This window comes from Eriocheir sinensis, chromosome 8, assembly GCF_024679095.1.
Source record: "Eriocheir sinensis breed Jianghai 21 chromosome 8, ASM2467909v1, whole genome shotgun sequence".
In the NCBI taxonomy this organism is placed as follows: domain Eukaryota; kingdom Metazoa; phylum Arthropoda; class Malacostraca; order Decapoda; family Varunidae; genus Eriocheir; species Eriocheir sinensis.
Genome location: NC_066516.1, coordinates 9,950,591 through 9,964,806, shown reverse-complemented (window position 1 = coordinate 9,964,806; position 14,216 = coordinate 9,950,591). Strand labels below are relative to the sequence as shown.

Sequence of the window (14,216 nt, the reverse complement as noted above, 5' to 3'; positions counted from 1 at the left end):
ACCACTGCTACTTGTCTATATCATTGCTACTATTACTTCTTTTTTTTCCTTCATGGACGACATTCTTCCATTAGAATTTGTGTTGTGAGATGATCTACTGCTGTCACTTTTAGTACAGTCTCCATTCGAAAGGAATTTCCCTTAGAAAGTTAGACATACGTTAATCTGCGCGTGGCCTCGGTGTTTATTTCCATCTCATTGACCCTTGAGCCTTTGGTGGGTAATAACACACCACCGTGGGACACCTGGCAAGTGTGACAGTCGGGTTGCCACATTTTGCATTTCTCAGGTACCCTTTGATCGACCAGCCCGTCAGGGAGGATGAATAGCTCTGTCTGTATCGAATACAGAGACTGCAGATTCGTAGCCAATCGTGCTAACCTTTACACCACGAAAGTTGTGTTCTAAGAAGCATATTACTTTATACTATGTATTTGCCCTTACTCCGTTATCGACTTTATCCGCCAACAAGCTTTATTTACCTTAAAAAAATAAAGTTGTGTTGTTGACATAAAACTTAGCCACAGCTTATGGTTGGCATGGCTGTCGACCACCGTCACGGAGTCTACCCTGTGACTGGGATCGGGTGTCGCTGACCCTTTTCTTGTGGGCAAATTAGCGCTAGGCTCAGGAAGGATAAAGTCCGCCAGCACTCGTCCTGGCGGTCACACTGCTTCTTGGCTGCTCTTACTTTGCCAGTTTGTCGGAGAGTCTATTCCCGTCCCTTCCCACGTTATGAAGACTAGAGGCGCGAGAGAACTCTGATCGACTGTCTGTATCTTTTCTTCGTATTCCCTGCATTGCCCCGGCTCATCAGCGCCCAATTCAAGGAAGTAATAATGTTTTTCTATACTTTATCACCCGCCGCGAGTAAGTCATTAATGATATTTAATTTCGTTGTCTGTCTGTCTATCCGTTTGTTTGTTTGTGTGTCTGTTATCAAAATATATAAAAATGGGGTAGACCTTTAATCGCCATATATATACACATGAAAACATCATTAGGTTATTATCTCAAGCTGATTAACGTTGGGGAAAATATATGATTAAAGGAGACTGAAACGACGCATTCCAATGAATACGCAATGCTGTCTGCGGGTGCCCGGAGGGACTTAAAGGCGGCCCTCCGCAGACTTTAACTGCCCCCAGTTTATTACTTCCTGCAAGGGCGGCGCGGCCCCCTATGATAAAACACGATATAAGAAACTGGCCAATATGGGAAAAAGTAAGGAAGGAGAGAGAGAGAGAGAGAGAGAGAGAGAGAGAGAGAGAGAGAGAGAGAGAGAGAGAGAGAGAGAGAGACAAACAGACAGACAGACAGACAAACAGACAGACAGACAGACAGAGAGACAGACATAGACATACCCAGAAAGACAGACACCCAGACAGACAGACAAACATGCAAGCAGACAAATATACAAACAGACAGAAAAGCAGACAGACAGGCAACTAAACAGATGAACCGAAAAAGACACAAAATACGGCGACACACACAGACAGAAACAGACGAACAAGTGGACAGGCAGACAGAGGAGGCGGGAGGCGTGCATGAACAACAACATAGTGTGGCGAGAGAATGCAATAAAAGTCCATGAATGACACAACACTTATCTTTTTCCTCTGTTTTATTGTCTACTGTGCGCCCCCCCCCCTCCCATCCCCCCCGACCTTCCCCCTTACACGTGGTCTTTTGGGGTGACTCACTCAAGCATCACCCAATTTCGTCCTGTTCCCCTCTCCTCCTTCCCCCCAATCCTCTTCTCACGTCAAGCCTGTTATATTGAAGCTTATGAACAGCCAATTTCAGGAGGATTTTTGTAAAGACACGTGGCATGTTCCTAAAGGGGTTAATCCGTTAGTCTATACAGAGAACTCATCCTTCATCCTTTTTTTGTTGTTGTTTTCTTTGTTCATGTAACCTCACCAACCAGGGCAGGCCGCTACAAGGGATTATATTGCGAGTTTCCGGTGGACGTTTATCCTTTCCTGTGGCCGCGGGGTGCTGGTAAATTGCATGTTTGGTCTGAATATTAAAAAAGTGAAACGTTGCAATATTGTTCAACAGCATCCCGAGGCGGCGGTGGTGTTGGCTCCTGACCTTCCGTCCCTTCCCGTCCCTTTCCCGTCCCCGTCGCCATCCTACACGCTTCCTCTGCCGCCACCTCTTCGCCGTGTCCTCTCCTTCACGCCGCTGGGTACTCACCCGACACTTTCCATTGATTAGTAGCGCGTCAAGTCTTTAAATCAGGTTTTACTGCGTTTCCATTGAACTGAAGACGATCCTTGCATTCAGATGAACCATTAGACGATCCACTTTTTTTTTTATTTTCTCTTTTCAGCAGACTAGATACCACTTGCTGCCGCTTTATCAAGAATTCCCGCCTAAATACTACACTCGTGGCACTCAAAGGGCTCATGGACCCTCTGATACTGGGTACTCCCCCATCTTTGTGTGCAGTGTTTTTGTGCTAGGTCATCAAGTCCGCCCTTCAAAGCCGGGTTTTTTCCGTGCTGTGCGGCGATGAGACCTCACGTTGATACCTCAAGGACTCGAGGACTGTTCCAGACGACTTTAGCCTGAGAGTAAAACTTCTTCACTTGACTTACCAGCTGTTGACTTGCCCCTCGGAATGTTCGAATGCTGTCTTACGACTCACGTCAGATCATTCCAATGGCTGAACTTCAAGGAGGAAAATTTAACATTGGATTTCTGTGACAGTACAAGACAAGAAACACAACCATCAACAGCCGCAGTATATAAAGGCCTTAAGATTATTATTTATCTCTTACCTCGTTCTAAAGATGCCCACACTGCAGGTGATCAAACTGATACCTCAAAGGTTGGGACACTCAGCTTGTCCCACGGTGCAGATTCTTGCCTGAAAATTTGTCTACTAATGTAGCACTGTATAGGCAGGCAGGGGTCGCAGCGTTTTGAAATCTGTCCATTTAGAATATCAGTGCTTGTGTGTGTGTGTGTGTGTGTGTGTGTGTGTGTGTGTGTGTGTGTGTGTGTGTGTGTGTGTGTGTGTGTGTGTGTGTGTGTGTGTGTGTGTGTGTGTGTGTGTGTGTGTGTGTGTGTGTGTGTGTGTGTGTGTGTGTGTGTGTGTGTGTGTGTGTGTGTGTGTGTGTGTGTGTGTGTGTGTGTGTGCATGCATGCATGCGCGCGCGCATGCACACGTGGGGTGTGTTTGTATAGCCATAAGGTAATGTAAGAACTTTTTTTTTATAATAGTGAAATTATTGGACCGAAACACGAAGGAAAGGAAAAAAGTCAGGCATATTGAAATGTTTATGAATATCTATAATGACATCACAGGTATCCGTATGGCGCCTCAGAAGCACGAGTTTCGCCGCGAGGGTGCCGGGCAGGGGTGGTCGGGGCTAAGGTCGGGACGTGGCGCCGCTCCTCGCCCCCAGTCACGGAGACCGTCGCGGCGCGCAGGCGGGCAGATCTTGGCCGCTATGATTCACTGACCCGAACACAATAAGAATGGCTGTAACGAGCCTGGTGAGAGGAAACACTGGCATGAGCGTTCAACACGTGAGCGAGGGAACGAGACGTTCCTGAATTAGTGTCCTGAAGCGGCGGCGTCGGCAGGCACAAAAGGAGCGTTGCTGCAGCGGGAAACGTGGCTCTCATTTGTCCGCAGCTGATTGGCGCTTTTTTCCATCCTCGGACGCAGCATCACAATCGACGTTGTACCACCAGTCACACACCTGCACCAGCTGATTGAAGAGCGTGCCCTCGGGACAGAGGAAAGCCGCCCTCCTCTTTCCCCAGCACACATGGAACACCTGCGGCACCAATCACTGTTGTCAGACACAGAGCATGCACATGGGAGGGTCACTCACTGCCCCCACTATTTTAGAATATTCTTTGACACATGTACTTTCTTTGAGAGAGAGAGAGAGAGAGAGAGAGAGAGAGAGAGAGAGAGAGACGTCGCCTCCAGCATTACGGCCAGTCTTGCAACCAGCCACTGACTGCTCTTACCTTGTGCTCCTCTCACTTTCTCACCTGACATCCAGTTTCGCGGTCAGCAAAGTATTCGCCTTTGGCCTCGTCAGGACAACTGAAGCTGGTGCGAGGGACGACTGAGCTTATCCTCATTCGTGTTGGGCTGCCGCGCTTAGGCACAGAAACGTTGTCGTCGTCGTCATCGTCGTCGTTGTCGTGTGTGCGGCCGTCACGGTGTCGTGTTCTGCCGTCTGGCTGGGGCGTCGTCCTAGGGGCAGGAAGGTCTCCACGCTGACCGTCAGCTACCACTCTGTTCCCTCTGTCTGGTTGGTTCTTTTCCTGTAACCTTCCTGGTCTACTACCCTGGTCTACTACCCCCTTTCCCCCGCCCTTCAGTCTTGCCAGCTGTAATTTTCTTTCTAACATTATCTCCCCAAGTGTTCTCCTCACAGCCTTACCTTCCCTTCTACCCTCTTCACTTCCTCCCTTACCCCCCCTACCTTTACCTCCACTTCCTCTTTCTTCTCCCTTTACCATTATTCCTCCTGTCCCTACTATTTCTCCATCTAACCTGTCCCCTACTCTCTTTTTGTCATTATCTCTATCTCGTGTCACTTTGCCTTGCTTCCTGCTCGGGAGGGACTGGAGTACCCGGGCTGAAATGCTGGAAAAGGTCTTTGGATTAGTCCCTACAGCTGTATGCTTTGGCTTGGTGGGCGGCGTGTTTGGGGGTGGGGACGCCGCCGTGTGTTTGAAGGACGGGAAAGATGATTGTGTGGAGAGACCTCTCGTTCTGGCTAAGAGGCGGGAAGAAGGACTACTGGATAGGCCACCTCGAGAAGCTTGCGGTGTTCGTAGAGAGAAATTATCTTTAGATGAAAGAGGCCGAGGAGAGCGTGAGGGGACATTGTGTTTCTTTAAAGGCGGTCGGGGTGAGGCAGTGGTGGGCCTGCGAAGATATTTAGGAAGGATGGGACGCGCGGTGCTTGACACAGAAGAGGTGGGCGGACTCACTGCGGATTGCCCGATACGGTTGGTCCCCGAGGTGGTTTGGAAAGGTGGTTTAGGAAGGTTAACGCTCGGAAATGAAGTCGTCCGTAGCGGTCTGATAGGACGCAACGAACTAGATTCTGTGGAAGGTGGCGTAAGTATCTTGACGGACTTAACCGGTGATGATGTAGGTGTGAATTTTGCATATTTTACAGCGTGCTTTGACGGAAATGTTGTGGAAGGCGGTGCTAAGGAGCGAGGCGGAGGGGAAGCCTTAGATGAAGAGGGCGCGCGTGACTTGACGGACGGGTATGAGGGCGGCGAGGGGAATGCAAATGACTGGGAAGACGTGGAAGGCGTGGAGGGGAGAGCGAATGATTTGAGCGCTGAAGAATGTTTTTTAATTAAGGGAAATGAAGATGCGGCGGAAGTGGGCTTGGCCTGAGGCGGATATCTGGCACGTAAGCGAGATGACGTAGATGAGGAGGGTGCTGGGGTTGTTGTTTTGGGTGTTGATGTTACTCGCGTCAGTGGTGGTGTAGATGACGGAGAAGGCGCTTGAGATTTAAAGTGTTTCTTCGAGAGATAGGAATTCCTTGGTGTCGAGTTCGATAATCGTTGTGGGGTGGTCGCTGCTTCAAGGGACGACTCCGTGTGTTGAGTGAAAGGCGTAGGCGTAGTGGTTGAGAAGATGGAAAAGAAATAACTTGAGAGGAACGAAGACGAAAGAGATGAAGTTAATGGCGCAGTGTTGGTAACTCTAGAGGGGAAGGATGTGGTCGTGTGGGTGACGGTGGCGGGTGTCGGGGCTACATATGTTGTTGGTGCCGTGGTGACTCTGCTCGTGCCTGGAGGTGCGGAAGACACTCCCGGCGGGGAGGCACGCAAGAAATTAAAAGGTTCGGGAAGCCATGAGATTCCTGAAGGAGTATATGAAGCATTGTGAGGTGAGGTAGTCAGGTTAGAGGAAGTGGAGACGCTTGGAGTGGCTGAGAGTCCACCGTCAGTCTCGAGTAAGGTGGAAACAGTCGGAGTAGAGAGTAAAGTATCGAGTTCGTTATCGTTCACTTGGGAAAGGTTTTTGATGGGGATGATGGTGATTCTTGCCTTCCCTCCCGAGGACCCCAGAGTTTTAGAGACAGACGGCCGCTTTGAGGCGTCCGTCATGACGCCCTCTGGGACCGCGGCCCCCAGCAGGGAGACATGGGGAGGGAAGTAGGTCTTGGTGCCCTCAGGTAGCCTGTCCAAGGCTTTGCTGAGGGGGGGAGTGACCGGCACGTCGACCTGCACGAAGTAAGACAGGTGACCGAGTCCTCGGATGCCCACCAGGCCCCGCAGCCCCACAGGCAGTTCCAGGTACGAGTTCTTGAACCGGATCTGTCGTGGCCGCTGAGGAGGAAAATAGGATAACAGCATGAGTTTTCCCGGAGACAACAGTGAGGGACGATGATGAAGGAATAGCTGTGTGAAATATCAGCTTACTCTGTCTTAATATTAGATTCTGTGGAAGAATCTCAGCGGCGCCAAGGCCTCGCGTAGGGTAGCCAGGAGGTAGAGATGACTCCCCTTTTCCCACCACCCCAAACGGCTACATCTCAGTATCTATCAAAACAAGCAGTTCAAGCAATGGAGACTACCCTCCTGACAAGCGTAGCAATACAGCTCCACCGTCATCAAAACAGCATACGACAAGCAACCATACTGTTCTCCCCATTGTCCGTCACGTGGGCAATCAGCAACACGAGAAAACCGCCACATCTACCACAGACCGCTGTTATTGACTCCTCCCTCCCATCTCCAGTCTATCCGTAACCCTCCTTATTGTGCTCCCCCCGTCCCTCCCTGCTTCCTCCTACTCTGCTCCTACTTCCAGGTAGTCAATCATTCAAGCCTGCAGTTTCGCCTCACTGCATTATTAGCCATTCAGGTTACTCTTTTTCCTTTTTTTAGGGCAATGTGCCTATGTTACCTCAAGTTTTCGTTTCGTCATTTTTATTCCCTTCTGGTATCAGCAACAGTTTCTGAGCTGCTGAAGCTGCACTGCTGAACGCATCATTCCAAATACAGCCTGTCATTTGCAAACATGAACTATGCAACACTAATCACATAATTTTTAAGTATGGCATTAGGCAACAGATCACTAGAAAATTGATTCACTGATCAGTTAGTTATGAGGATTCAGGGTTCGGGCAACAGTGGGTCTCTCGTAAAGGACATGGAACTAATCCCCGGCTTGGATCATCTTCGTTATAAGAGGAATGACAGTGAAGTGGAATGTCGTAACGCCTTACCCTCGTGACGGCGTCCAGCAGGTTGAAGGGGAAGGAGGTGAGGCTGGGGAGGGCCTTAAAGTCCGCCGAAGAAGCCGTGTGTGCTGTTTCCGCCTCGCCGTTCAGTGGATCTGAAAGAGAGAGACGAATTTAGAGGGGATTCGAAAATGTGCTGTGGTGGACAAAGTGTTGAGAGGCCTGATGTACTTTCTCCAAGTGAATATGTTAAAGGAGAGGACTCCAATAGCACTTAAGGTTGTGCTGTCGAGGAACAAGAGTGAAAAGGGCCATACGTGCACATGTGTCCTATGGCTTGCGTTACTCTCCTCGTAGTGACAAAGGCCTCCCGTCTTCCCAGCGTGACTCAGCCTCGTCACCGTCACCGTGCGTACTTTGCGTCACACTCAATACTGGTTTAAAGTAGCAGAGCGAAAAGCCACATGACGATTTTCAATGCCAGCGATATTATCAAAAACTTAATAAAAACTGTATACAAGTAGAATTTATAATTTCATGCATATATCCAGGAAAATACTCGGACGATTCCTGCATATTGATTTGCGGAAGATATAATATTCCGTCGGTGCGGCGCGGTGTTGGAAGCGTGTCCACCGCTGCCCAGGTGTTCCCAGGTGGGACGAATATAATTTTTTTTACGACAACGAGCGGTATTGCGAATTCACTGTTCCCGAATTATGATATTATTATTATTATTATTATTATTATTATTATTATTATTATTATTATTATTATTATTATTATTATTTATAATTATTATTATTATTATTATATTGTGGTAGTAGGCGTAGTAGTAGTAGTAGTAGTAGTAATAGCAGTAGTAGTAGTAGGAGGAGGAGGAGTAGCAGTATCATCATTGTCATCATTATATATACGCAGCGTGTTTTCTTTTTTCTCCTTGCGATGGTAAACGGAACGAGGAGCGAGGATTGCCGGTGAGGAAGTCATCAGCTGAGCAGGAAATTAATTGACTTCAGACACGTGCCGACGCGAGCATTAACTCTCCTCCTTATCCTTTGGCAACGCTCGTTAAAAGTTGTCTCCGTCCGCTTAAAAAAAAAAATAATTATTATTGTTTTCTTTTTTTGTTGCCCTTGAGCTGCCTCCTTTGTTGTAAAAAAAAAAAAAAAAATGAAGAGAGAGAGAGAGAGAGAGAGAGAGAGAGAGAGAGAGAGAAGGAAAGAAAGAAAGAAAGAAAGACAGAAAGGAAAAAATAGAATCAGACAAAAAACAAACAAACAAACAAATAAAACAAACAAACTAAGAAATGAAACAGAGAAGCGTATTTTATTTATAGCATCAATAGCATGGGTCATATTAGTTTGTTTACGGTTAATCTGTTCTCCCTCTTAAGTTGTGTGTACATGCATGTCTGACTTCATTTCTCAAGGACACAAGCTAACTGCAATCTCTCGACAAACTGTTTCCTTTACCATTACTAATATCATTCGCTAAGTTGCTTCCTGTCATTGCTCATCTTCCTCCTCTTCTTTCTTGTTCCTCCTCCGGCTACATGACTTTAATTGACGAACTCTTAAGGAGCTTACATGTATTTAAGAACTCTATCCCGGATTCAAGACTTGCTCCACGTGAACCGTCTCCTCCTCTGTCTTTTCTTCTTATGCTTCAGTAAGTGTACGATCAACCCGGAATTACTCTCAAGAACCCTGGCTTAACTTCACTTGGCTAACTTCACTTCGTTCAACATATGCTCTTTTTTTCCTTCTTATCGTCACTATTCTCTCCTCAACATTGACATCTCCTTCTTGCCACTTTGCTACCCTGCCACCTCTTCTTCCTTCCCGTCGAGATAAAACATATACGACTCGTGCACCTTCAAAACCACAGCCTCTCCCACGTGTTTCTTAGCATGTCTGTCTCGCTGCCTCCTCTAACCCGCTACCGGTATCTCAGAAGCCTTCTCGGGCGTGAAGAAAAACTCAAAATACAACATAGGGGAATGGCTAAGTAAGGAATGCTACATGTTGAGTGTTCAGAACGCCAAGTGAAGAACACAGGCAGACAGACAGAGAGAAATGTGTTAGACGTGAAGCAGCTTTGGTTGACACGGCTGCAGCGCGACGGACGTGCTTGTATAAAGGCTGAAGAGGCAAAGATTGGCAGTGGGCAGACCGTGCAGCCGGCGGACGCATCGGCTCGACGTAGTGTTTACCGGCCTTCCCCTAAATGTCTGCATGAGCGAGGTTTGTTTACAGAGTGAGCGGGTGTACACAGGGGTCCCGGACGAGTGTTTATCTGACCTCAACTGCCGCTATTTATATTCGTAAAGGGCTCGCCGGGGTTGAGCCGACTAAAGGGACTAGAGGGAGCTTTTCGGTGAGTCCATCAGAAACGACTTTGCATCCGCCAAACGGCCCAGAGAGGGGTAAATATCCGTCGTGGAATGTGCACAGTAACGACAATGCACATGAGTCGTTCAGTGTCGTGATATGAGACACGGAAGACTGGAAGACCGCGAAAATAAGAAATCAAAGGACTGAACCAAACTCCAGAACTTCGACCTAAACCTATAGGGTGAAGTTGAAAACTGAAGAGAAGGAGGAATAAGGAAAATATAACAATAGAGAAGAAATATCAGAATGGGATACTTGAAAGAAACATGAGCTCGGAGAATTGTGAAAAAAAAGACTATTGTGGATAACTAGTAAACCTAAAAAAAAAAAATATTGCTACCATAATGGAAGACTAAGAAAAAAAAATAGATGACAACCTACCCGCCTGAAGGAGCAGAAGCAGCAGTAGCAACAGTTTCAAGACGGCGGCCCTCGGGAGCAGCCACGGCTTTGGGGCCATGATGGAGGTATTAAGGGGGAAGGAGGAGGAGGAGGAGGAAGGGGTGGAAATGTCAGGCGCAGAGAGAAAGAAATACGGCGCTCAGTCACTTAGAAGTAAAGGGTGAGGGTGTCGGAGGCGAGGAGGTGGAGACATGGCCCAAAGTGGTGGTGGTGGTGGTGTACGAAGGTGGGTGTAATGGTAGTGTTATTCTTTATTTCTTTTTTTCTTTATTAGTCAGATGGATTCCTAGTGGAGTTTAGGGGTGAGAGTTTCAAATGTTAGCAAGAAATCGTGTTTTGGTTGAAATTGGTGGTGATTGTTGCTTGTTTTAGTGTGTGTGGTGTTGAAGGTGGTAGTAGCGGTGGTATTTATTGGTGGTGGGGGTAGTGATTGTGGTATATGTTGGTGTTGAAGGTAATGGTGGTGGTAGTGGTGGTAGTCTTTACTGGTGGTCGTATCTATTGGTGTTGTTGGTGGAGGTGTTGTTGGTGGTGGTAGTGTTGCTCAGGTGTACAGAGGTTTAAATAAGTGGTAGTATTTCCCTGTCTTAGTGATGGTGTTGGTGGTAGTGTTGGTAGTGTTGGTGGTAGTGTTGGTGGTAGTAGTGATGGTGTCGATGGCAGTGATCGCTACTTGAGTGTGTGTTCTCGTGTGATTGATGGTCTTGTATTAGTAGGGAAGTGGATGATAGAAAGGTATAATGGTAGGTAGGGACAGTTGTAATGAAGGGAGTGATTGGATGGTCGTGTGTATGTGTAGCAGAGAAGGCAACGATAAATGTGTTTGGGTAGAGGTTAATGGGGGGGGTGATGGTGGTGGTGGTGGTGGTGACAGGTCGTTGGCTCTTGCTCGGACGCTCCTGTTGTTGTTGTTGTTGGTCCTGAAAATGCACAGCAGATTTAGATTTATTTCCTCTTAACTAGTGACGCAAGTCCACACGCACACACACACACAAAAACAAAAGCTGTGAGAGAGAGAGAGAGAGAGAGAGAGAGAGAGAGAGAGAGAGAGAGAGAGAGAGAGAGAGAGAGAGAGAGAGAGAGAGAGAGAGAGAGAGAGAGAAACGCACACCCACACCCACGTATAAGTTAATATCATAAACTTATTCCCCGACTAATAACTTTTGGTGATTAATCTTATTGGTGAATTGCTTGGCGATACAATTTCCGAATAAAAAATAATATGGAATGCTGTATATATATATATATATATATATATATATATATATATATATATATATATATATATATATATATATATATATATATATATATATATATATTTTTTTTTTTTTTTCAATTAGGTCAAGTGTTTATAAAGTCTAAGTAGTTGTCGTGCGTTTGTTCAATACTGACACTCGTGGCTGTTTGATGCAGGTCGGTTGTATTTATTCTTTTATATATACGTAAAATATTAAAGTGTAAGAGAGAGAGAGAGAGAGAGAGAGAGAGAGAGAGAGAGAGAGAGAGAGAGAGAGAGAGAGAGAGAGAGAGAGAGCGTGAAAGATAGAAAAAAGAAAAAGAAAGAAAAGAAAGGAAAAAGAGAGGTTAGTGTGTGTGTGTGTGTGTGTGTGTGTGTGTGTGTGTGTGTGTGTGTGTGTGTGTGTGTGTGTGTGTGTGTGTGTGTGTGTGTGTGTGTGTGTGTGTGTGTGTGTCTGTCTGTCTGTTTGTCTGTCCCTCAATACACACGCGCTGCACGTGTATACAAATACCTGGCGGGCAGGCATGGAGGCACCTGTCATGCACGCGGGAAGGGATGGGGGGAGGGAGGACACGCCTAGTCGCCAAGCATCGGAACCAGAACCTCGTACACAGGGACACGCATTTTACCCCTCGGCACACGCGGCGGCTTCTTGCTGTGCCCTAATCCATGTCAAGTACGCCTCTAAGCACCCTGCCGCGGAAATACCTGCACCACTCCATCCCAGGAATCGCAAACATGCCACATGCACGCCCCCTCTCCTCTCCCCCTTCCCTCCCGCCCCCCTTCCCATCCCCCAACGAGCCCTTTCACCGGCCTACCCCGCTTCCCTGCGTTGTTCTGACAGCGCTACATGCATTCCTCCGGGCGCGCCGCTCCCCAATCTACCCCGCGCCACGCCATGTCACTCCACACGACACGCCTCCCTCACTGCCTCACTCCACGTATGCACTGTATGTAAATTTTCTTTAAGCCACTCTGATGCTGCATATTTGCCTAGGCCGCCGATTCGTATCCTCTGCCTCGCGCAAAGCCACATCACGATACATAACACGCCTCCCTCGGCTCACTATGTGCCCGCTTTTTACAAAACTCTTCAAGGCATTTACAGTCTGCAAAGGACCACACCACAGTAAGTTGCTCCGATTTTAAAGTAACTGAGCCAGGAATCGATTTACTCTCTTCATCCTCTTTACGCTCTTGTCCCGTTTCTTTCATGTTTTTTTTACAACAAAGGAGACAGTTCAAGGGCAAAAAAAAAGGAAACAATAATGAAAAAAAAAAAAAACGCTACTTACTGCTCTTACAAAAGCGTCCAGAGGAGTGGCCGAAAGATAGGTCAATTTCGGGAGGAGAGGTGTCCTGATACCCTCCTCTTGAAAGAGTTCAAGTCGTAAGCAGGAGGAAATACAGATGAAGGAAGTTCCAGAGTTTACCAGCGTGAGGGATGAAAGAGTGAAAATGCTGGTTAACTCGTGCGTAAGGGATTTGGACAGTAAAGGGATGAGCTTGAGTAGAAAGTCGTGTGCGACGAGGCCGTAGGAGGGGGGGGAGGCATGAGGTTAGCAAGTTCAGAAGAGCAGTCAGCGCGAAAATATCGATAGAAGATAGGAAGAGAGACAACATGGCGGCGGAATTTAAGAGGTAAAAGACTTTCAGTTAGAGGAAGAGAGCTGATGAGACGAAGAGCCTTAGATTCCACTCTGTCCAACAGAGCTGTGTGAGTGGAGCCCCCCCCTACACGTGTGATGCATACTCCATACGAGGGCGGACAAGGCCCCTGTATATGGACAGCAACTGTGCGGTGGAAAAGAACTGGCGGAGACGATACAGATCGCCCAATCTCGAGGAAGCTGATTTAGTGAAAGAGTAGATGTGAAGTTTCCAGTTAAGATTTTGAGTTAAGGATTGACCGAGGAAGTTTAGTGTTGAAGAAGGTGACAGCTGAGTGTTGTCGAAGAATAAGGGATAGGTGTTTGGAAGATTGTGTCGAGTTGATAGGTGGAGAAATCGGGTTTTTGAGGCACTGAAGGACACAATGTTCCTTTCACCCCAATCGGAAATGATAGTAAGGTCTGAGGTTAAGCGTTCTGCAGCCTCCAGTCTGGAGTCATGTAATTCCTGTTGAGAGGGGCTTCTGTTGAAAGAAATTGAATAATGCAGAGTGGAGTCATCAGCGTATGAGTGGATTGGACTGTTTGTTATGGAAAGAAAAGATCACTGATGAATAACAGGCCGAGAGTGGGTGATAGGACAGAGCCCTGTGGAACACCACTGTTGATATGTTTAGGGGAAGAACAGCGACCGTCTACCACAGCAGAGATAGAACGGCCGGAAAGGAAACTGGAGATAAAGGAACAGCGAGAGGGATATAATCCGAAAGAGGGCAGTTTAGAAAGCAAAGAGTTGTGCCAGACTCTATCGAACGCTTTCGATATGTCTAGCGCAACTGAGAAAGTTTCATCGAAACGACTAAGAGAGGATGACCAAGAATCAGTTAAGAGAGTAAGAAGATCGCCAGTAGAACGCCCCTTGCGGAACCCATAATGGCGATCAGATAGAAGCTCAGAAGTGGAAAGGTGCTTTTGAATCTTCCGGTTAAGGACTGATTCAAAAGCTTTAGATAGACAGAAAAGTAAAGCTATAGGGCGGTAGTTTGAGGGATTGGAATGCTCACCCTTCTTAGGCACAGGCTGTATGAAGGCATACTTCCAGCAGGAAGGAAAGATAGATGTTGACAGGCAGAGGCGAAAGAGTCTGACCAGGCAGGGTGCCAGCACGGAGGCACAGTTTTTAAGGACAATAGGAGGCACTCCATCAGGTCCATAAGCCTTCTGAGAGTTAGGCCAGAGAGGGCATAGAAAATATAATTTTGAAGAATCTTAATAACAGGCATAAAGGAGTCAGAGGGGGGATGAGTAGGAGGAATATGCCCAGAATCGTCCAAAGTGGAGTTGTTACAGAAAGTTTGAGCGAAGAGTT

At 47.3% G+C, this 14,216-nt stretch overlaps 1 protein-coding gene and 1 long non-coding RNA gene across 4 annotated transcripts in view; one reads left to right on the top strand and one right to left on the bottom strand.

Moving 5' to 3' along the window:
* LOC126995493 (uncharacterized) overlaps positions 1 to 14,216 on the top strand; it is an 85,562-nt gene that overhangs the window by 40,724 nt on the left and 30,622 nt on the right. The window lies entirely within an intron of this gene.
* Positions 3,278 to 14,216, bottom strand: part of LOC126995486 (uncharacterized) — a 77,540-nt gene continuing 66,601 nt past the window's right edge. For all 3 annotated transcript variants that reach the window (XM_050855069.1, XM_050855067.1, XM_050855068.1), the window contains 4 exons: positions 9,974 to 10,914; positions 7,242 to 7,351; positions 4,021 to 6,339; positions 3,278 to 3,797 (listed from right to left, as the gene is read on the bottom strand). In XM_050855069.1, coding sequence (XP_050711026.1) covers positions 3,639 to 3,797; positions 4,021 to 6,339; positions 7,242 to 7,351; positions 9,974 to 10,052 — 2,667 coding nt within the window. In that variant the 5' untranslated portion in view covers positions 10,053 to 10,914 and the 3' untranslated portion in view covers positions 3,278 to 3,638. The remainder of the gene's footprint in view (positions 3,798 to 4,020; positions 6,340 to 7,241; positions 7,352 to 9,973; positions 10,915 to 14,216) is intronic.